The sequence below is a fragment of the Myodes glareolus genome, chromosome 3 (genome assembly GCF_982192425.1).
Source record: "Myodes glareolus chromosome 3, mMyoGla1.1, whole genome shotgun sequence".
In the NCBI taxonomy this organism is placed as follows: Eukaryota; Metazoa; Chordata; class Mammalia; order Rodentia; family Cricetidae; genus Myodes; species Myodes glareolus.
In genome coordinates, this window is record NC_142028.1 from 27,772,176 (window position 1) to 27,796,002 (window position 23,827).

The window sequence follows — 23,827 nt, forward strand, 5'->3', positions numbered from 1 at the left end:
GAAGACGAGAAGCAACTCCTGCAAGTTGTTTTCTGACCTCCACACATGCACACACACATGCACACACACACACACACACACACACACATGCATGTAGAGCCTGCACTACGGGATAGTTTGCGAGTTGGGCAAAGGACTGGAGATTAAAAAACACACAGAGACACGGGTCACTCTTGAAACAAGAATGCCAATTTTGTTGTGTTCCAGGGCAGCTTATCTAGGGCTCTCCTTGACTAATGGCCACGCCCCAGCTCTTGGGATTTTTAGCTGCAAACCCACCAGAAACCCCTCTCCTGCCATCGGGAGCTCATGCTCAGAGCAGCTGCAGGCACAGGAAAACAAGTTGTTCCCTCAGGCGGGCAAAGGGTCATAGAAAGTTCAGAGTCTTTCACCTGAACACACGCATGCACACACATACGCACAGAGCATAACTTAAAACAAAGAAGATTGGCTAGGCGGTGATGATGTATGCCTTTAATCCTAGCACTCGGGAGACAGAGGCCCCTTGGTCTACAGAGCTAGTTCTAGGACAGCCAGAGCTGTTGTTACACAGAGAAACCCTGTCTCGACAAACAAAACAAAACAAAAAAACCAAAGAGTATGATTGTTACCTCCCCTAAAGATGAGTGTGCCTCTTTCACAGAAGTTTCATCAGAATTAGGGGCTTGATGTTTTTGCTTCATTGAGGTTTAACTTCCCCATTATAGAAGATGGAATCCTGTTACTTCCCAGTCAAGTTCTTCAGTTTCAGAACAGATATCAGGACTCCAGAAGTTCAAGTGTGCTGTAAATCAGCCAATGACAGACTGATGTAAACAGTACCAGGCCTGAGCCCCCTTTACTGCACACACAGGCCTTTTTAGGGGACTTGTGGAGTTCAGGGCAGGTGAGCACGGGATGGCCTTTTCCCACCTGGCTATTATAGAAGGTCTGACCTTGGATTCAAGTGACCTGTTCCTGAGCTTGAGCACGGGAAATTCTCCAACTTCCTGGATGCATTTCAAGGTTACAGAATTATTAGAGGTGGATTTGCTGGTGTCGCCAGTAATTTAAGATTGTTATGGGTGGTTGTTGAAATTAAACAGTAGACGAGAGACCAGTGTAGTGATACCTGTGATCCCAGCACTCGGAGGTGGAGGCAGGAGGATTAGGTCAGCCTTTGCTGCGTGGCGAGCTTGAAGTTAGCCTGGAATACATCTGAACCAGTCTCAGAACCAAAGCAAAAAGTACCTGTTTGGTGACTTTTTATATAAACAAAGCAAAGCAAAGCAAAACAAAACAAAACAAAAACCAGAATGGTGAAGAGACAGCCAATCTAGGAGGAAAAGGCTTTAAAACAGAATGATTTCATGAAAACCAGTGATGAGCCATGAGAGAGGTACATAGCCAAGCAGCGGTCACGTATGCCTTTAATCCCTGTACTCCTGAGGCAGTGGCAGGTGGATCTCTGTGAGTTCAAGGCCAGCCTGGTGTACAAGAGCTAGATCCAGGATAGGCTCCAAAAACTACAGAGTAAATTGTAATTATTCAGCCACAGATAGGGCTGCACTTCTGGGTTCTAAAGGCAGGCACGTGCGGACAGACCCCCTCGGGCACAAAGCGCCCGCATGACCCACGGGCGCGCACAACGTGGTTGCATCCACCTACGACTCAGCTAAACCCTTGCACGCATGCGTGAGTTGCCTGTCATCTGCGTCATCAGTGTGACGTATCATGCCAACTCCCGTGCGCATGCACTAGGTAGCTTTTAAAAGCTGGACGGGCCATTTCTCTCCCTCACTGCACATCGATCCCCGAGCCTGTATGCATTCCCCTGTAATAAACTCCTAAGCGGGATTGTTGGTGTTCCGTGTCTTCTTCTCACTCTCCAGGTAATTTCATAAACCCTGTCTCAAAAAGCAAAACGAGACAGAGAAAAAACCTGGAGAGATTTCAGGAAATGCCTGTCCAGGAGGCTGGAGAGATGGCTCAGCTGCTAGGAGCACTGGTTTCTCCCCGAGAGGACCCAGGTTCAATTCCCTGCATTCATAAGGAGGTTCACAACTGTCTGCAACTTCAGTCCCAGGGGATCTAATGCTCCCTTCTGGCACCTTCGGGCACTGCATGATCATGGTGCCTTGACCGACATGCAGGCAGAACTATACATAAATAAAAATAAAGATAAAAAAGTCAGTATTCTTTTGTGGAAGATGTTCTATGAGGTAGCGCTCAGCAGCCAGCACAGCACTAGGGTTCTGGAAGCTTGGGCTCCAAGGGAAAAGAGGAACTGGAAAGTTCCACACAAGAGTGGCAGTGAGGCAGGATGGAGGTGCAGGAACCCCATGAGGAAAAGAATCTCAAGATATCTTGAAACAGCTGGAGTCTTAAAAAGGTTTTTTTGTTGTTGTTTTTTGTTTGTTTTTTAGACAACTGTGGTTACTCAGAGAAATCTTATCTTTTAAAATCAACCAACCAACCAACCAAACAAAAACACCCTGGCAGTTTAATCCCAGCACTTAGGAGGCAGAGGCAGGCCAGCCTGGTCTACAGAGTAAGTTCCAAGGTTAGCCAGGGCTGCATAGAGAAACCGTGTCTTGAAAACAACAACCTTCTTCCCCAACAAAAAAAGGAAAACCAAACATTATATATTTATATTTTTTAGACATGGAATTTTAAGTACTAGAGGCAGTGGGGAAGAAAATAAAGCATACCGAGAGCATGGGTGTGGACTCCTCAAAGGGGAGACACAGGTGAGTGTCTGTAGCAGCTACCTGTGCTGGTGGATAAGGACCTTAAATGAGGTGCAGGGTTGCTCTGGACCCCAAATAAGATCATAGGGTGGTTCCCACCTATGCTCTGGATAGGATCAGGGCACCTTAGAAACCTAAGTCACAAGGGCTGTAATGGGAAGCTAAGATATTCTTTAAATTTATTTTTTAGAGCATGTTTTCATTTTCAACACTAGATGGCTACCTAGCGGCAGGAATACGCTGCCAGTTGTGAGGGAGATGGGGCAAGTATTGGACTCTGAAGGAGCCAGCCATGATAAGCTAAATATGAACAGATCACCCAAAGGAAGTTCTTTACTTCCAATCGTTATCACCTGCCAGAGTAGAACTCAGCCATCGATAAATTTAAATGGAGGCCTGGGTCTTAGTAGTTTACCCTGGTTGCAGAAAGGACCATAAACTAAGATTACCTGAGCACCACCTAAAAACAGACCATCAAAGGAAACGCCTAACATTTCAATCACTGTAGATAGGACCACCTGTCAGCACACACCCACCAGGACACCCCTAGACAAATGTCAGCCAATCAGGGGCCCTGAACTCCAGAAACCCCTCACCCCCACCTTTACTACTATAAAAACCCAATTCTAGCTGAGCTCGGGGCTCTCCAGTTATTCCAATATGTTGGACACGCGGAGAGACTGAGTTTGCAAACTTGCATAAAATAAAGGTTCTTTGCTTTTACGTACAGGACTCGGTCTCCTTGTTGGCTTTTGCAGGGACTTTGTGGATTTGGGCATAATAGACTCTACAGAGTTTGTGTGTGGGGGGGGGGAATGAAGATGTACAAGCCTGGCATTTTCACCACCAAGGGACAGGGATACACTTGCCTATTCGCCTAGTTCTCACAGTCAAACTCACAGAAGGTGGGTGAGGTGAAGAGGAGGCGGCTGAAGTGACCACCTGTGGAGCTCAGAGGCTGAGGAAACAGCCATTGCTGTCCTCTGACCTGCTGGACAATTTGCCTCTTCTTCCTTGGTCATCCTCTTTCCCAGGGTGGTCCTCACCAAAGGAGCTCTATGCCTATGACTTCCCCATTCCTTTCCTGTGTGAAGACCCTCCAATTGGTTTTGATACGTGGCTTGGTCTCTATTCTTGGCCACTGCCTGGAAGATGGGCAGGAACATCCCAGCTCCTCATTCTTGGGCTTTCCTAGGATCTTGAGCACCTTAACATCAGCAGACCCAGTGCCCCCCACCCCGACTGTATAGGACCTCGCCACCACCGAGGCTGACTAACAGCTCAATGACTCCCTGGAACTGCAGCTGTTGAAGAGATGGACAGGGGCCTTCTGGGCTTTTCTGTGGTACAGCTGGCTCAGCCTTGGACTTGGCTGGAGAGGACCCTACTGCAGGCTTGGCAGCAGGCTTAGAAATGCGGTGTCCTGATTGCTCCTTCCCAGGAATGTCCTTCTTGGGAGAGGTCCAATAACCAAAGGACGGTGTGCTCAATGAGGTGTGTGACCCATTTCTGCTTAAATATGAAGAGATTCCTGCCAAGTTCAGATAAGGGGTAGGATGGGACTAGTTAAAATATTCCTTCCTTTTAGACAAGGTCTTACTATATAGTTCTGGCTGTCCTGGAACTTGCTATGCAGACCAAACTTGCCTCAGACTCCCAGATATCTGCCTGCCTCTGCCTCCTGAGTGCTGGAATTAAAAGCATGGGCCATTCCCAGTTTAAGCTATTCTTTTTAAAGTTAATTAATTTCTGTATGTGTCCCTGTTATGCTTTTGGCCCTTGAAGGGACAAGTCACGCCCACTCCCTCCCCCATCCACTGAGGCAGGCTGATCTTCAGCTTCTGGCCTGAGCTCTCTCTTTTCTGTCTTCCTCTCTGCTTCCCCCCTTCTCTGTCTCTTTCTCCTCTTCTCTCTCTCTCTCTCTCTCTCTCTCTCTCTCTCTCTCTCTCTTTCTCTGTTCTCCCTTTTCCCTTCCCCCTCCATAACCCCCTGAATAAATATAAATAATATTCAACCTCACTCTGCATGTCTCTGTCTCCTGCCTACCCGCCGTGTGTCTCCCTGCCTGGGACCAGCCGTCTCTGCCTGGGACTGGCTGCTCCCAGAGCCCGTTGCCTACTGCCACATGGCCCGCCACCACCATTTGGGACCTACAGCATTTCTGCTGCCTACTGCCGCCGGGGATCTTGCAGCATTTTTTAAAAATCATAAAAGTCCCTGTGTGAATTTATGTGTACCCTGTGTGTGAAAGAGCCCTCAGAGGCCAGAGAAAGGCATTGGATCCCCTGAACTAGAGTTACAGGAGATTGCTAACCACTGTGTGAGCGCTGAGAACTGAACCCTGGTCCTCTGGAAGAGCAGCCAGTGCCCTTAATCTCTTAGCTATCTCTCCAGCCCCAAGGTATTCTTACTGTAAACAAAAGTTTGGAGTTGTTTTGAGGTTCCCAGAAATATACCTGGGAGAGGAATGTAGCCATGCTTTAAGGTCATATTGGCTTAGACCTAAAAGCAAGGCTCCTAGGCTGGCATGGTGGCACACAGCACGTAGGAAGGAGAGGCAGGCAGTCTCTGTGGGTTCAAGGCCAGCCTGGACTACACAGAAAGTTCTAGGTCAGCCAGGGTTACATAGTGAGACCCAGCTGTGTAACATCTGTGCTAAGGGATGGTTTGTGAGTCAGGCAAGGGGCTGGAGATTTAAACAAAAGAGAAGTGGGTCATCTGTGAGGAGAGAATGCTGAATGCTTTTTAATCAAGCTTAGAGAAAACCTTAATATACCTAACTGTTGCACAATGGAAATCTCCCCTAGGCAGGTGGGAAATTACGAGGCTAATAAACAACTCCCCTATAGCTAACCACCAGGGGACAGAGGGGAAACTGCAACAAGATGTTTTGCCAGAAACTGCAAGCTATCCTCGATATGAGCCCCGGGAGGAGGGGTAGACCTGTGGGCCCTACACAGCTGCAAAGAAGAAGAAGAAGAAGAAGAAGAGGAAGAGAAAGGGGCAGGGAGGAGGAGGAAAAACATGGTTCATTGCCATTCAAAGAAATTTTTAAAGATTTATTTTATTTTATATGTATGAATGTTTTGGCTGCATATATGTATGTGCACCACTGTCAGGGGCCAGCCTCAACAAAAATACTTTCTTCCAAAGTGGAGGTGTGGGAATTTAGAAATATAGTGAAGAATACAAAGATGTGAACAAAAATAACAAAATGCAGAAGCCATAGGATAGCATTGGGAGGGAATTTCAGCGAGTACTGAAAATTTGTCCATGCCTAATTTACAACAGCTTAATAAACCCAAAAGGTAGGAGTAAACAAAAGGACTACATTAACATATAAATGGAAAGGCCTGGGGTCCAGTCTTGTTCATGCCCTTGACTCATGTGCTAGACCAAACACTCTGTAGGCAAACCACTCCCTGGGTGGACTCCCAAGTTATTTCCATAAAGGGAACTGGAACTTAGTTGGATCCTTAGACTTCTGTTTTAGGTAGGAACCAAATACTTCCCATTTCAGGAGCACGAGGTCTGGCAACTAGCCACACCTGTTTATAGTAGCCTTGAGAGAGCAGAACTCTGATTTACAACTAGGTGGGACCTTTGTTTGAGTTAGAAGCAGAATAATCTTGAATGATTATTTTATATATTATTTGGGACTAAAAACAAGTCCCAAACTCTGTGACCTCTGGCCTCTTTGGGCCTCCACAATTCCTTTTTATTAATTTTAATAAAGCCTGTGCTTCTGCAATAGAACAAATGATCACGCCTGCCTTGGGATGAACACTTCTCCATTTCCCAGTCTTACCCATCTTTGGTCTTCAGAACATGCATTTTAATTTATGCAAGTCCATGTCTTAGGTGCCTGTGGAAAAAAGGATCAAATCCTGTCCTTAACTGCTGACAAGGGTTAAGGGAGAAAGTACTGGGCTCTGTGTCTTCGCCTTTGAGCCAGGTTTCTGTAAAGAGTTCATTAGCAATTAGCTAATGGTAAACAAGCAGATAATACTTTGTGCTATGCATACTTCAATGGCTAAAATATCTCATTATTAAAGGAATAGAGGATTGCCAGGGTGAATTGATCTAGAATATTCAGCTGTATCAAACTCTAAATTTGTCTTATCAAACATAAATTTCAAGAATTCATTGCTAGTGTCAAATTTTTCTTAGACAAGTTCTAAATATTTTCTAACCATTAATATCTTATAGTAAACATTGCTAGTGTCAAACTTTTCTCAAACAAGTTCTGATCATTTTTTAATCATTATCATCTTATAGTGAACTAAAGCATTAGCAGGTCAATACCATAGCATGATTTAACAGGTCTATACCACAACACCATTTAACAAATCTTGATTCTCTTAAATCCATTTTAACCAAAAGACGAAGATTTTTGTAATGGGTAAAAGTCCAAATACAATGCTGTTTTCAAGCAACTCTAAGCAGCAGAAAAAAACCCTTAGGCTCCCCTGCTCTGATCTGAAGAGGGCTTTCAGACCTTATTTTCATGAGGGGAAGATTGAGATCTCAGTTCTCAGACTCTCTTAAGATTTCAACAGCAGACTGAATACCTCATTGGCAATCTGAGTTCTGTGTTTCTAGTTCGGCTCCAAAGTAAACAGGATTCAGACTGTAGCAAGTTGTAATTATCATGGCTCTTGCAGTAGGGTCTCAGTGACTATGTGGATCCCAAGAGTCTGGAAGCACCTCAGTGTCCTGCAGCGCAGAATGGCATCCGCTGTGTAGAATGGGGGCAGCAGGTCCTGTCATGCTGGCATTCCTCTCCGTGGGGTCAGGAAAGCGGGACCATGAACCTTCATTCCGACTCCTCCACTGGGTTAGGTGTTCTTCTGCTGGACATTTTGGAATCTTACTTGATCCTCACTTGATCATTTCACTTGATCCTCATCCTGCAAAAAACAGACATATCCTCGACCCCAGATTAATACAGGGTTGGGTGCTTTCCATCTTCCAGTGCAAGGGTCTCTCCACCTTGCTCTAGCAAAGGTCGCTTTTGTGCCATTATGCCATAACCTGTCTGCCGTTGATCACTCATTGACATCCATATTCAAGAAGTTTAGCGTAAACAGCACACGATTTAAGGCATTATGTGGCATTTGAGGATATAATTCTCCTATTTTTATCCTTTGAAGTTGTGTTTTGAGCCCATAGAGGCCAGAAGAAGGTGTCACATTGCCTGGAACCCGAGTTATATGGAAGCTTGTGAACCACCAAGTATGACTTGGGAATTGAACCAGGGTCCTCTGCAGCTGTATATCCAAAGAAGGGCTGTGGTACTTTGAAAAGAATGGACCCCATAGGCTTATGTGTTCACCAGCTGGTGGAGCTGTCTGGGAAGGATTAGGAGGTGTGGCCTTCCTGGAGGAGGTGTGGCCTTTGAGCTTTCATACACCTTCACCAGGTTTCTGTCTTGTGGTTGTGTCTCAAGATGTGAGCTCTCAACTACTACTCCTGTGCCATGCCTGTTTGCTGCAGCCATATCCTCCACCATGATAGTCACGGATTCTACCCTTCTGAAACTGTAAGCCCTAAATAAACTCTTTCTTCTATAAGTTGCCTGGGTCATTGTGTCTTATCACAGCATAGAAAAGTAGGCAAGACAGGAGTCTTCAGTAAAAGTGAAACTATCCAGAAGGTCTTGGAAAAAGATAATTTAATAACCAAAGGAGAGGTACTCCCAAGCGTAATGTGGGCTTACAGTAAGCCAGGGATAAAGTCCAAAAAAAACCTATACAATACAACCCTATTTGTTGCTGTTTTGTTTCTATAAAACATTTGACCTTGTATGTGTGACTTTATGAAATAACTTGTGAGCTTTCCTTACGCATGCTCTGTTAGTTACATGAAGCCCAGACTTCGAGTCTTTCTCTTATTTGCTTGTGAGCTGCCTGACATGAGTGCTGGGGACCAAACTTGGATCCTCTGGAAGAGAAGTACATTCTCTTAACCACTGAGCCGTGTCTCCAGCCCACGGCTTATTTTATTTATGTGTATGTGCACAACTGTATAAGTGCCACAGGGATATCGGATCTCCTGGAGTTAGGCTTCTGAGCCACCCAGCGTGGTGCTGGGGATTGAACTCTGGCTGTCGGCAAGAGCAGCAAGCTCTCCTAAGTGCTGGGCCATCCTCACAGTCTTATTCTTTCCTGAGAACTTCTCGCCCACTTCTATTCTTGTTTGGGAGTCAGGACCGCTGTGTGGAGCCCTGGCTGGACTGGTACTTTCTGTGTGGACCGGACTGACTAGCGCTGGTGATCGTCTGGCCTGGGCTTTGCAACTCTTGGACTTACGCCGCAGTCACTTTCCCCTTCACCCGTCAGTTGAGGCTCTGTCTTGTTCATTTTTTTTAAAAAAAGATTTATTTATTATGTATACAGTGTTCTGCCTGCATTTATGTAAGATTTATTTATTTATTATGTATACAGTGTTCTGCCTGCATGTATGTATGAAGGCCAGTAGAGGGCACCAGATCTCATTACAAATGGTTGTGGAATTGAACTCAGGGCCTCTGGAAGAACAGGGCTCTTAGCCACTGAGCCATCTCTCTAGCCCCATCTGTCTTGTTCTTTGTTCTTTAATTCCAGAAGGAAAAAGGACCCTGCTTGGGGTAAAAACTGGTAATCCTAAACTTGGACTTGCCTTATAGCTCCAGATCTAGCGCTGGGTAACTGGAGGTAAGCCTAGTGCACAGATAGATACCTTGCTTCATCCGGTTCACATCTTATCCCCTGAAACAAGTGGAGACTAGTGTACGCAAAAATATTAAATCTTGATAATGGCCTGTTATCTCAGCCTTGGGGAGGGGCAGCTAATTTTTGGTCCTTGTATCTATATTGCCTTTATAAAATGATGCATCTGACTGAAGGGCCGTGGCTTAGTGACTCTGGTTTGTATCTCATTATAGGTGAACTTGCAATGGAATTTTTCTTTTTCCTCCTCTTTTTCTCTCTCCTGCCTCCCTCCCTCCAGGTAGCCCAGGCTGACCTCCAACTGACCATGCAAGGAGAGGTCTGGTCTTGAACTTCTGATAGCTCCTAACTTTACTTCCTAATCACTGGGATCATGGCAGTGCATCAGACTGAATAAGAAACAAATTTATTATGTAGCACTAGCTGGCCTGATAATGTCTATGTAGCACAGGCTAGACTCAAGTTCTCAACAATCCTGCTGCCACCTTGCCTAGCCTTGTGATGGTATTTTTAGAGAAAAGAAAATGCATGAGCCCATGCCATCTGTGGCTCAGGTGTAAGGTGACATTCAACCATTAAATTTGTCTCCAAAGCCAGGTAAGAATAAGGAATTGCACCTATTTTTTTTTAAATTTAAAAATACTGATTGCATTTACATTGTCTGAGAGGACAACTTGCAGGAGTTGGTTTTTTTTTTTTTTTTTTTTTTTTTTTTGTCCAACGATTTGGGTTCCAGAGAGAGCAGAATTCAGGTTCTTGGAGGCAGGCTCCTTCCTCAGCTGAGCCTTCTTGCTTCCATTGCCTTCAGACAGTGACTTTCCCTTAATTGTGACTCACAGAAAGGGCTGGACTTTTTGAGTTTAGCTTTCCCCCTTTTTACCAAGCCCTCCCCGCTTTTAAGATAAATCACCTGACTTCGCCGAAAGCTGTGAAACACGCCCTTTGGCTGAAAGAGAGAATTAGGCAATCTCAGAATTCCCCATTCCTCTTTTCTCCAGAGAGCTCTGGATAGCGGGATCTCTCAGCTCCAGGAGACCGACGCCGTTCTTGTTCTGAAAGCAGAGGGAGCTCTAAGATCAAGGCTGAGTTACCCTGCCCTGGTGTGGTCTCCCAGCCCACTTTGTTTTGGAACAGGGAATTTTGGACATGCACACTCCGTTAGGGAATCTTAGGAGCTGACAGAACAGGGAGGTCGGGCGGAGGTTCCTGCAGAGGCTGACTCCTCTGGAGCCGCAGGGTCTTCACAGCATGGCCAGTGGCAGGAGAGGAGACTGAGCCACGTGTTCCCATCAGCTCCGGAAGGTAACAACTTTAAAAGTCAAACCTTGAAGAGCAAGGCTTTGATCGAGGAACAAGGAAAGGCAGAGAACCGTGTAGAGCAGGGCTTGGAGCAAAGATGGAGGGTTGGAAGGAACTCGGAGCAAGGGTAGAATATAGGCAGGGCTTCTCATATGCTGAACCCCCGTCCCAACACCGGCTTCATCTTCCCACAGAGCAGTGCTTTCAGGGGTAAAGGCAATTTCTAAAAGACTTTCCTGGGAACTTGGGAAGACATCTTGCTTTTTAAAAAGGACGAAACAAACCAACTTCAGGAAATTAAAATAAGACATAGCCTCTTGTCAGCTGTCCCTTTCTCCCTGGTGGCCCAGCCACAGCAGAGGCAACACTTTCCTTCCGATTAGCCTTCCCCCAAGGTCCCTATGGAAGGTCCCTGACCCTATGGGAAGAAGCTCATTCTTCCACCAGAGGCCATTGGGGCAGCTGCAGAAACACGTGCAATAAGTATATATGTCAAAGAGGCTGGCTTCAACGGTAGGGGATGGCAACAGTCCCAGGTGGGCGTTCAGGATGGACAGACCTGGGTGGAAATACAGAGAGAGCATCTGATGCAAGGGGCCAGGAGCTGGTGGAGAACAGCACCAAAGATAGCGAGAAACTCCTCATTTATTTGCAGAACTATTGGTAGATGGTTCCTGGCTGCTATGGGAGATGGGGGAGACCCAGTGCTGGTCTAGGAAGTCAGCTGAAATCGCACAGGGGAGCGTGTGAGAGAACAGGTATCCTGTGGTGACAGTTACTGATAAGAACACTTTCTGTCTGGTATTCTTTCAAAGGTGACACTGAGCCCTGGGTGGCCCATCACCCCTAAAGCAGGTGCCTATATTTGTCGGGTAAAGGCAGCCAGGCCAGCCACCCTTTAGCTCCAAGGTCAGAGGTCCAGAGAGCCATGGACAAATCACCAGAGACATGGTAAGTGTCTTCAGAAATGTGCACGAACTCCATTCCCACTTTCTTCTGCTCTTTCATGTTTTTGAGACAGGATCTCACTTTGTATGATGGAAGGCATGGACCTCACCATCCTTCCTCTGTCCACAGAGTTTGGGGCTTACACACAGGCCTGCCACATGAGGCTTCCCATCTTCTCAAGATAGAGCTCAGATCTGAAGCCTGAGTTTTAACTTTGCATATATTTATTCCAAGCTTAGTCTATGCCTTTTCCCTTCCTCTTTGGTCTCCTGCGGACAGACGCCAGAGTTCTGCATGAAGCATTGGTACCCGCGGTCCCCACTTCTCTTCCAGGTGCATTGTCTTGTTCTCTGTTCTGGCATCAGTTTCTGCTGAGCCTACCATGCGTGGGGAGATCCTGTCCCCTAACTATCCTCAGGCGTACCCCAATGAGATCAAGAAAACGTGGGACATAGAAGTTCCAGAGGGGTTTGGAGTTCGCCTCTACTTCACCCATCTGGACATGGAGCTGTCAGAGAACTGTGAATATGACTCAGTGCAGGTAATTCTATGAGCGTACGAGAGATGGATGGGGAGAGAGGGATGGGGGCACGAGAAGGGGCAGAGTGGTGTCAAGCTGTCCTATAGGTTGGGGGCATGGCTCAGGGGTAGAGTACGATTGGGAATAACGGTGAATAGTGCGGTTCTAGTCTCTCTGTCCATTTTTACTTCTAAATTTGGCTGTTCTCTTAGATAATCTCAGGAGGTGTCGAGGAAGGGAGACTCTGTGGAAAGAGGACCAGCAAGAACGCCAACTCCCCCATTGTGGAAGAGTTTCAGATCCCGAACAATAAAGTCCAGGTGGTCTTTAAGTCAGACTTCTCCAACGAAGAACGGTTCACTGGCTTTGCTGCGTATTACGCTGCCGTAGGTAAGACTTCACTCTCAGTATGTGACACACTGATCCAACTAAGAGACAAGAAGCAGGAAAAATTCCACACACGGTATTAGATAAAGATCCCTTTCTGTCTTGTTTTGAGTCATGATTTCGCTATGTGGCCCAGGCAGGCCACATTTCAAGCTCTCAAGTCTCTCCTTCAGTGTGCAGGTATGTGCAGGTATGTGCCACCTTGTCCAGGGCTGTTTATATCTCTAACAAGCTTGGTCTTACCCTGGGTCTGTCCATGAATTGCCTTGGTGAAATTCAAGCACTTTATCATGTTAGTGGTGGTAACGGGAATGGCAGACAGCGGGCAGTAATCGGGTGAGAACCACGGTGAAGTTCGTACTGTATCAGAAGGCTTACTTACGCTAACAGAATCTTCAGCCCAACACTGCAAAGTAGGCACCATTATTTTCATATAAAGATAAGGATTTGGTGGCGCAGGTCTGTAATTCCATACACTTGGGAGGCTCAGAGAGAAGATTGTGAATGCAGTGTTAGCATGGGCAGCCTAATAAGATCCTGTCCTCCAAATTAATCCTCCAAATCAAGAGTAAAAGAGAGCTGGCGAGATAGTTGCCCTGTAAGCCCAGGTTCGAGCCCCAGGCTCCATGCAAAGTAGGAGTAAACGACTCCATCAGCTTGTCCTCTGACCTTCATGTGAATGCTGTGACACGCCTCCATCATGCACGTACACATGCATGTGCAATATAATAAATCATAAAAGCAAATTTAAGTCTGGTGAGGTGGCAAACACCTTTAATTTTAATTCCAGCATTCAGGAGGCAGAGGCAGGCAGATCTATGTGAGTTCGAGGCCAGCCTGGTCTACAGAGTGAATTCCAGGACAGCCAGGGCTACCTGTAGCGAGAGACCCTGTCTCCCATTTTTTTTTTTTTAAAACGAAAGAGAGGGCTGGAATTCTGGCATGGCAGCACACACCTGTAATTCCAATACTAAGGAGGCAGAGGAGGTAGAGGCAGGAGGATCAGGATCAGGAACTCAAGGGCAGCTTGGGCTACAAATGATCATATATTTTAAAAAATATCAGGAAAAAAGGGCTGGGGCTATAGCTCAGTGATAGAGTGCTTCCTTAGCCTCTGTAACTTAACCTCAGGACTGGGGAAAAAGTAGACACTGAGAATGTTGATAACCTGCCAAGAATTGTGTAAGAATGACTATGGAGCACTCTATTGTATTCAAGTCTTCAGATCCTTGGTCCTTCTGCATCTATCTCCAGGTTAAAATGAAGTTAGAACAGATTTTACAGTCAGGCCGGCTTCCTATGCGGTGGCGAAGGCACTAACACCCCTTCCCAGAGGACGCCACATTCATGACGCCACCATCATATTTACTTCAGTGTTGTCTCTGGCATGGATTATTTTTTCCAGGCAGAGTTTTTCTTGTAGCCCAGGCTGGCCTTGAATTCCTGATTCTCTTGCTCCAGTCTCTGGGTCCTGGAGTCACAGCCTGTGTCAGCTGGGCAGGGTGTTGTATATTTTGTAGGCAGGAGAAGCCAGGGTTTCTCACAGAGCGAGCGTCTTCACAGGAGTATAATGGACGACATAGCTCTGAGCCGCACTTCAGAAAGGGAGTCTAGAGCGAGACTGCTTCATAGTGCTTACAGCTGTTAAAACACGGGACTGGTGAGATGGCTCAGCAGCTGAGGGCATTTGCTGTTTTTGTAGGGGGCCACGGTTCAGTTCCCAGCACCCACATGGCTCCTGAAAACTGTTGGTAACTCCGATTCCAGAGCGTCTAACACTCTCCTCTGACCTCAAGGGGTACCAGGCATGCGTGCAGTGTAAAATACCACATGCAATAATTAAATAAATATTTAAAAGTTAAAATGTTTTAAAATTTTTTATTATTTTTAAATATTTAATTTTTTAATTTAATGTGTGTAGGTGTTTTCTTGCTTGTATGTATGAGCACTGCATGCAGTGTCTGAACGGTTCAGCAGAAGGTGTTGAACTCCTTGGTAATTGGGGTTACGAACTGTTGTGTGTTGCAGGGGAGGGAGCTGCTTGTTTGTTTGTTCCTGCCTCCCGGCTAGCTTAACCCAGAAATAACTGCACAGAGACTGTATTAATTAAATTATTGCTTGGCTTTAGCTCTAGCCTCTCACATCTTGATTTAACCCATTTCTATTAATCTGTGTATCACCACGTGGCAGTGACCTACTGGGAAAGATTCAGCACACCTGTCTCTGGCAGCTCCATGGTGTCTCTCTGACACTGCCTTCTTCCTCCCAGCATTCTGTTTAACACTCCCCCCCCCCCCCCGCCTACCTAAGTTCTGCCCTAACAAGGCCAAGGCAGTTTCTTTATTCATTAACCAATATAAACAACACATAAAAAGAAGGACCTCCTACACCAGTTGTGAGCTGCCGTCCGGGTGCTGGGAATTGAACCCAGGTCCTCTGGAAGAGCAGCAAGTGCTCTTAACATTGAGCCACATCTCTGCCCCCTCCTAGCTCCTTCTCATTAACATGTGCTAGCTATTCATCATAATGAGCTTCTTTCTGGTATTTTCATACTCGTTTGTCCAAGCTTGCCTTCTTTACCCTCTCTTGTCCCTTCTACTGATTCCTTTCTTCTCCCATCTTCTGCTTGTGTGTCTTTTTTATGTCTAGGTGAGTTTCATTAGGACTGCACAAGAGCTTGTCATGGGGTTATTTATGGGAGCGAGGGCACTTGACCCATAGCTACACCACTGAAGAAAATGCCTCTTTCTTCCACAATGAATTAGTTGCCTACCCATCCTCAGGGAGGGGTGGGGCCTTAGGAGTCCCTCCCCACTCCGTGACAGGATATTGACAGCATAGTCTTGTGCAGGTCATCACAGCTGCAGTGAGTCAGAGAGGGAAGGGCCTTGCCATGCCCTGAAGACACTGTCCCAGCCCTACATTCCTCTGGCTCTTACATTCTTTCTGCCCCTCTTCCATGATGCTCTCTGAGCATTAGAGTCTTCCTTCCTTCCTTCCTTCCTTCCTTCCTTCCTTCCTTCCTTCCTTCCTTCCTTCTTTCCTCCCTCCCTCCCTCCCTCCCTCTCTCCACCCTCCCTTCCTCCCTCCCTCCCTCCTTCTCTCCCTCCCTCCCTCTCCTCTCCCTCTCTCCTTCCTCCTCTCCCTCTCTCCTTCCTCCCTCCCTTCCCTTCTCTTTCCTTCTTTCCTTCTTCCCCTCCTCTCTCTTTTTCTTTGGGAAATGGTTTTACACTGTTTCCCAGGCTGGCCTTGAGGTCACAGTCCTCTGCTTCAGTCATCTGAATTCCGGTGTTACTTGCATGAGCCACCATGCCTGGCTTTGAGAGCATTTAATCAGTACGACTTTTCTGCTTTTCCTCTTTCTTAAAGATCTGGGCTTAACATCATTCTTCCATTTAGATCTTGGTCCTTGACCTTGAATTTTCTCTTCTCTTTGCAGATGTCAATGAATGCACAGATTTTGCAGATGTCCCTTGCAGCCACTTCTGCAATAACTTCATTGGTGGCTACTTCTGCTCTTGTCCCCCAGAATATTTCCTCTATGAAGACATGAGGAATTGCGGGGGTGAGCTTGGCATCAAGAGGTCTTCATGTTCCCTAGGATTTAGAGTGGATTGAGGGCTTAGTCCATCCTTCCACTTTGATTAGGCTTTCCCTTCCAATGACACTTGTTTTTAGTTATCCATAAACTGAGTGGGAGCCTCAGGGGTGGGGGTGAGGGGGAGAAGATGAGGTGTCTTAGCTTTCCACTGCTGTGGAAGGTGAGATAAACAAAGGGGTGGGATGTTTATTTTGGTGCACGGTTCTAGCAGTTTCAGTCCCTGGTCAGTTGGGTCCGTTGTTTTGGTGTCCATGGTGTGGCAGAGCATTATGTAAGGGAGACAGACAGGTGGTAGTGTGAAGCGACTCACCTCAGGGCAGCTGGGGAGCGGACAGGAAGGGACAGGGGTACCAGTGTCCCTTTCAAGGGCCAGAACCCAGTGACCTAAGTTCCTCCTATTAGGCCCTTCCTTCTGAGGATTCCATCATTTCCTAATAGCGTCACGGGCCAGTGAACGAGCCCTTAGCATGTGTCACTCTGAGAGATATTTAAGGTCCAAACCACAGCACAAGGCTTCAGGGTAAAGTTAGCTAAATGGAAAAGAGAGACTCCTGTAAAAGAGACTATTGGTGACTCTAAAAAGTTCTGTCACAAGCCAAGTGACACTGCACAGGCATTGGCTAGCTCTCCTCATAGGCCCTGTGGGTCATTGCTGCTCGCTCCATGGAGGCTTCACTCTGGGCTTATGACAAGAGGACTAGAAGAGGGTGGGACTTCTTGTTTGTCCCTATATTTGATTGGTCCTTTCTCTCTCTCTCTCTCTCTCTCTCTCTTTCTTCTGTAGTCAACTGTAGTGGGAATGTATTCACTACCCTGATTGGGGAGATCGCAAGTCCCAATTATCCCAGTTCATACCCGGAGAACTCAAGATGTGACTACCAGATTCGGTTGGAGGAAGGGTTCCGAGTGGTGGTGACCATCCGGAGAGAAGATTTTGATGTGGAGCCAGCTGACTCAGAGGGGAACTGCCAGGACAGTTTAGTTGTGCGTAGTAGATGATGAATTTGGCTCTCACCCTAACTCATTAGATTGCTGAGACTTCTCCTCTTGCAGCCCTTTTCTCTGTGGTTCTGGGCATGAATCTAGGGTCTTCACCTGTCAGGCAAACACCCTACCACAGACCTCTGTTCACCTCTTCCTCTCCCTCTCAGTTAATACTTATCCTGTTCCTCCCTTAAGGCAAGTTTGTTTTTGGTTTTGTTTTTGGTTTTTTGAGACAAGGTTTCTCTGTGTAGCCCCAGCTCTCTTGGAACTCACTCTGTAGATCAGGCTGGCTTTGAACTCAGAGATCCACCTGCCTCTGTCTCCTGAGTGCTGGGATCAAAGGTGTGTGCCACCACCTCCCAGTTTAAGGCAGAGTTTTAAGTGGTCCAGACTTGCCTCAAAATTCTCAAAAACTCCCCCCACCCCAGCCACTTGAGTGCCAGGATTACAGATGTTAGCCAGCGTACCTAGTGAGAGATTCCTGTGAGTGCCAGGATTACAGATGTTAGCCAGCACACCTAGTGAGAGATTCTCTTAGTGCTAGAATTACAGATGTTAGCCAGCACACCTAGTGAGAGGTTCTCTGAGTGCTAGGATTACAGATGTTAGCCAGCACACCTAGTGAGAGGTTCTCTGAGTGCCAGGATTACAGATGTTAGCCAGCACACCTAGTGAGAGGTTCTCTGAGTGCTAGGATTACAGATGTTAGCCAGCACACCTAGTGAGAGGTTCTCTGAGTGCTAGGATTACAGATGTTAGCCAGCACACCTAGTGAGAGGTTCTCTGAGTGCTAGGATTACAGATGTTAGCCAGCACACCTAGTGAGAGATTTCTCCTTTCTTCTTTTCATTTCTTTCTCCCTCTTATTACTTCCTGAACTGGGGACTGCACTCTTGACCTCACGCATGCTAGACAAGTACTCTACTACCAAGTTACATTTGCAGCCTTTCTATATTTTCTCCCTAGTCTTTATTTTGGCACAGATTATCATTAAATTGACCAATCTGGCCTTAATTTATAACCCTCCTGTCTTAGTTTTCCAACTAGCTGTGATTACAGGCCTGCACCGTCAGGTCCAGCTTTTGGAATTAAAATGATCTTTCCTCCTGCGAATCTTTTGGTTTGTTTGCTTATTTCTGATTTTATACTGTGTCAGTCATTTCTCTCATTTTCACACCCCCCCCATTTAATTTTTTCCTTTAGATTTTTCTCTCTTCTGATTTTATTACATTGTTTCCCTTCAGTTTGCTGCAAAAAATCAACAATTTGGTCCTTACTGTGGCAATGGATTCCCTGGGCCACTAACTATTGAAGCCCAGAGCAATACTCTTGATATTGTCTTTCAAACTGACCTAACAGGGCAAAGGAAGGGCTGGAAACTTCGTTACCATGGAGACCGTGAGTAACTAAAAGTGCCTTTTTGATTGGTGATACTAAATTCTTTGGATGTGTAGAATCAAAACAAATTGACTGTTGCCTGATTAGTAACCTTTTAGCGAGTCTTGAAAACACAGACAACGGGGAGTGGGGTAGCTAATTAGTAGCGTCATATTCGTTTACACCTTTGCCATATTGGAACGGTAGACTTTAGAATTGAGGACAGCGGAAGATTTTAGAAAGTATGAAAATGGGACGGGAGATGGGAGACAGGGCAGAGCATTTGCAGGGCAGGTATGAGCTCTGAGTTTGCATCCTTGTACCACAGAAAAATCTAGGCATAACCATGTGTGTTGTAAACTGTGTTTGGGAGTGGATGGACAGAGAGAGAGGAATCACTGGGTTTTGGTGGTCAGCTAGCCTAGGCAGAAATGGCAAGCTCCAGCTACAGTGAGATCCCCCATCACAAGAGGGTAAGGCACAGAGTGATTGATAGAGTAGGCACCCAGTGTCCTCCTGGCCTCTGCATTGGTACAGCAGCCCCTCTAAAGACTGGGACTGTTTGAGAATAGTATTACACAGCTATAATTACAACACTGGAGGAGGAGAGGCAGGGGGATTACTACAAGTCTGAGACCAGCCTGGCTACATAACAAGTTCCAGTCTAGCCTAGGGTATACAGAGAGAGAGAGGGGGGTGGGAGAGAGAGAGAGCGAGAGCGAGCGAGCAAGCGAGAGAGAGAGAGAGAGAGAGAGAGAGGAGAGACCTCGACCCTGTCTCAAAAAAGTGGGAATTATGTAAAATAGCACACAGTTTCCAACCATTTAGTAAAATCTTATTTCTGTCCTCCCCAAGCAATCCCTTGTCCCAGAGAGATCACTGCCGATTCTATTTGGGAGCCTGAAAAGGCAAAATACGTGTTTAAAGATGTGGTGAAGATATCCTGCGTGGACGGGTTTGAGGTTGTGGAGGTAAAGTACCGTTGAGGCTTCTCTCTGGTCTTTGGCTCCAGATCAGACATCTGGGCGCCGGAGGCTGTCGCTGCCAGATCAACCATAGAAGGAACGGCTCAAGATTGTCCATCCTTCTGGTGAGGTCTGGGTGTCCATCCTTTCCGCGGGGTCTGGAGCTCCTGGGCCACCTTGCCCTCTCCACCCTCAATCTTCCTCGGGAAGGGAGCTGAAATGCTGGGGCAGAGCTCTCTTCCAACCCCAGCTCCTGGATGCTCAGAGTTATTCTTCTAAAGATGCTCCAAGCCTCTTTTGAAGAGGACTTCTCATTAATCGAAGGCCTGAGATCAATTTAGTTATTGGATTTGATTTTCCATATGCTTTTCTAAATTAATGTTGACATCTGTTTTTCTCCAGGGAAACGTTGGCTCAACATTCTTCTATTCTACTTGTCAAAGCAACGGGCAGTGGAGCAATTCCAGACTACGATGTCAGCGTAGGTGTCCCTTCAAAGTGGAGCGCCTCTTTCTCTTCCCAAAGGGAACAGGATAATCGACACATCAGAATTCAAACGCATGGTTTCCTTTTAGGCTTGTGAGAGTATGGCTTGTGGGTTTTTTTTTTAAAAGCCTGTAATGGAGGATTGTCTAGCTCTTGTCTAGTCCTAGGCCACTTAGGCTAACGTGTTTCTTCTAAAGAAAGGGGCAATGGAGTACTGAGTCGATAACTCTAAGGGAGTGATTTCTGGGCTCTCACAGGTGCCTCTGCCAACCAGAGGTTCCTCCTGGCCTCTTTCAAGGGCCGTCTGGATTGGCAGGTCCCAGTGGGCTGGAGAATTGGGATAGAGAAGATGCCACAAAAGAGCTAGTGTTGAAAGATTCATCATGGGTGTGGTTATGGATGTGGCTGCGGAAGAGTGAGGAGCGAATGAGTCCCTAACTCTTCCTGGGAGAAAATGACTGTCCTGACTATCCATTTTCTTACTGCTTGTAGCTGTGGACTGTGGTCTTCCAGAACCCATTCAGAATGGTAAAGTTGACGATCCGGAAGATACTCTATTTGGTTCTGTCGTTCACTACTCGTGTGAGGAGCCGCATTACTACATGGAACACAACGAACATGGCGGTAGGTTTCTTCTACCGGGAGAAGAGAGAGAGGGAGGAGCGTGAATGAGGTGGAGGGGTGATTGCCACTATCTCTCTGGTCGGAGAGAGATTATAGAGAAGCGAGAAAGAGTAGACACTGTCATCCTTTTGGCTTAGTCTAAGGACACCGTTGGCTTGTGGGATAGATCATTGAAGGGTGTCACAGCTGCAGCAGGAATTCCTTTGCAGCATCACTTCACGTGGTTATCCGACTTTGGACCAGTTATTTCATGTAGAATTCGCAGGGCAGGCACGGCGATGGAGGTGTGTAATCCTAACACTTGTAAGGTGGCAGTTGTTCAAGGCGAGCCTGGGCTAGCCTCCTCCCACTCCCCACCCCCACTCCCATTCATTGTTTATGAAATGGAGTTTCACATAGCCCAGGGTGGCTTTGCCTTTTCTCTGGAGCAGAGGCTGGCCTGGACCTTCCTGCTTCCCCCTCCTAAGTGCCAGGGCCATCACTCCTGGGCAAAGGTTCTTTTCTAGCTGATTGGATATGGTTCTCCCTTCAATGTCCAGAGAATCTTTGTGTAAATGGAGGCTGCAGGAGAGAGGTGCTGGGTGTGACCTGTGTTCCTTGTGTTATTTCAGCGGAGTATCGCTGTGCTGCTAATGGGAGCTGGGTGAATGATGAGCTGGGTATAGAGCTGCCAAAATGTGTTCCAGGTAATCGGGCTGTGGTGTGGGTAGAGGCCATAGATGTACATGTGGGGAGCGGGTATCACGTGGAAATAGCTAACCTCTCAGGACAGGACTTAATCCTGGCACCCCAGAGTGGAGTATGGTAGTAACTCTGGGTTCTGGAGTTCCTTCATTTGTATCAACTCAGGCTGACTTGAAGGGAAATAAGAAAGTCTCCCAGCATCAACAGTTGGTGTCACATTAGGCATTAGGGAAATACAGATCAAACCACACTAGCAGAGCGGGGCGCTGGGGTGTGCGCCTGGAATCCTAGCACTCTGGATGCTGAGATAGGATGGTGAGACCAGTCTAGGCTACATAGTGAGACCCCTCCCTCCACACCCTCTAGATAAGAGCTTCATCTGAGCAGGATTTGGAGGTAGAAAGCCTGCTTCCAGTCTGGGTGAGGTTAAAGTTTCTCAGCATGACCTTCTAGTGGATCTCTGGCCTCGCGCGTGCCAAGCCTGGGTGTGAAGGGTGCTGCAGAGAGGCTGTGAGTCGAACTGTGGAGAGTGGAAAGTGCTAGCTCGTTTGGTTCAGTTGTTGACATAAGCCTCCTGTTTAGCCAATCTCGACCATAAGCCTGCTTGGCACTGCCAAAGGAGATGTTCAGGGGACGTTAGGTGTCTTAGTTAGGATGTCTATGGCTGTGAAGAGACACTATGACCACAGCAACTCTTATAAAGGAAAAACATTTAATTGGGGCTGGCGTATAGTTCAGAGCCCATTATCACCATGGTTGGCCATGGTGGCATGTTGGCAGACAAATTGCTGGAGAAGAAGCTGAGAGTTCTACATCCTGATCCACACCAACAGGAATAATTTACACATAGGAGACCTCAAAGCCTGCCCCCACAGTGATACACTTCCTCCAACAAGGCCATGCCTGCTTCAACAAGGCTAGACCTCCTAATAGTGCCACTCCCTATAAGCTTATGGGGGCCAATGACATTCAAAGTACCATTCTAGGATAAGTCAAATGTGGAGGTAGTTGAGCAATTGACATCAATGAAGACATGCTGGAGAACTCTGCCACCCACTGGGTACAGTATAGTTGGGTGGCTGAGTTTTCCAGAGGTCAGTATCACCTGCACCTCCCTATCTTTCTCTTATTCCCATCTAGTCTGTGGAGTGCCCACTAAGTCCTTTAAAACATATCAGAGGATCTTCGGAGGATCCCCTGCAGAGATTGAGAATTTTCCCTGGCAAGTCTTCTTTGAGTACCCACGGGCTGGTGGGGCTCTCATCGACGAGTACTGGGTGCTGACGGCGGCCCATGTCGTGGAGGGAAATTCCGACCCGTCGATGTACGTGGGGTCCACGTCTGTGAGAATGGAACATCTGAACAATGTCCAGAAGCTCACCTCCGAGCGTGTGTTTATTCATCCGGACTGGAAACTGGGGGATGACCTAAGCACACGGACAAATTTTGACAACGACATTGCATTGGTGCGACTGAAAGACCCCGTGAAAATGGGGCCCACCGTCTCTCCCATCTGCCTGCCAGGCACCTCCCCAGAGTATGATCCCTCCGAGGGTGACCTGGGGCTGATTTCAGGGTGGGGCCGAACAGAGAGGAGAAACATTGTTATCAACCTTAAAGGGGCAAAGTTACCCGTCACCTCTTTAGAGAAGTGCCAGCAGGTGAAAGAGGAGAACCCCAGAGTGAGGGCAGAGGACTACGTCTTCACCAGCAACATGTTCTGTGCTGGAGAGAAGGGTGTTGATAGCTGTCAGGGGGACAGCGGCGGGGCTTTTGCATTGCGGGTCCCAAATGTACAGGACCCCAAATTCTATGTGGCAGGCCTGGTGTCCTGGGGGAAGAAGTGTGGGACCTATGGGATCTACACGAAGGTAAAGAACTACATGGACTGGATACTGGAAACTATGCAGGAGAATAGTATCCCCGGTCAAGACTAATCTGCGGGCACCGCCAGCCCCTCCAAGGCACAGCAAGCTCATGGCTCTCAGATCCGCACGGCAGTACCATTCTCTCACAACGATGGAGAGAAGATGCAGGAGTACGGTTAGCACTGGACTTGATTGTCAAGATTGTTCAGTGCTAATCGTACTCCTGCGTCATCCTCCCGGGCGGGGGCGGGGCTCTGGTCACAGGCTGCTGATTCAGTTGTGAGTTCCTGTCTGCGACCCGTAACAGCATGGCAGACGCCCTTCTGTCTTGCGCCGTTCCACAGGGATAGCTTAACTTTTCTTTCCTTTCTTTTACCTGCTTGAGATTGCATTTACAGTCCTTGGAGCCCTTTATTTACTTACAATAAAGCATGTTTCTAATCTGGTTCTGGCTGACTTCAGGGCCGCAGAAGGAGAGGGAAATGGCAGGGCATCCTGCCGTGGAACTCAGGCATCAACCGCTCATCTGTGACCGGCATGCAGACAGGGAATTCAGCTTTCCTTCTTCCCAGCTGAGATTTATTGAATACCGTGAAGTTGGAATTGACTTTTTAGTTTTCCTTTGTGAGTTGCCCCAATATGTCT

The 23,827-nt window shown here is 47.1% G+C and overlaps 1 protein-coding gene across 1 annotated transcript; it reads left to right on the forward strand.

Annotated features, from left to right (window-relative positions):
* Nucleotides 1–10,438: 10,438 nt before the first annotated feature.
* C1s (complement C1s) lies at nt 10,439–23,627 on the forward strand. Its single transcript, XM_085687093.2, has 12 exons — nt 10,439–10,741; nt 11,554–11,689; nt 12,020–12,227; nt 12,419–12,596; nt 16,033–16,158; nt 16,979–17,178; nt 18,423–18,576; nt 19,411–19,526; nt 19,923–20,001; nt 20,499–20,630; nt 21,242–21,316; nt 22,455–23,627. The coding sequence occupies exons 2-12, from the start codon at nt 11,667–11,669 to the stop codon at nt 23,249–23,251; spliced, it is 2,088 nt and encodes a 695-aa protein (XP_085543219.2). The 5' UTR covers nt 10,439–10,741; nt 11,554–11,666; the 3' UTR covers nt 23,252–23,627.
* Nucleotides 23,628–23,827: the final 200 nt, after the last annotated feature.

Bases quoted from the DNA above. Each gene is read 5' to 3' on its own strand.
- C1s (XM_085687093.2), top strand. From the start codon at position 11,667: ATGGACAAATCACCAGAGACATG. The intron at 11,690-12,019 runs GTAAGTGTCTTC...CTTCTCTTCCAG, and splicing joins GACAAATCACCAGAGACATG to GTGCATTGTCTTGTTCTCTG. The intron at 19,527-19,922 runs GTAAAGTACCGT...GTTTTTCTCCAG, and splicing joins ACGGGTTTGAGGTTGTGGAG to GGAAACGTTGGCTCAACATT.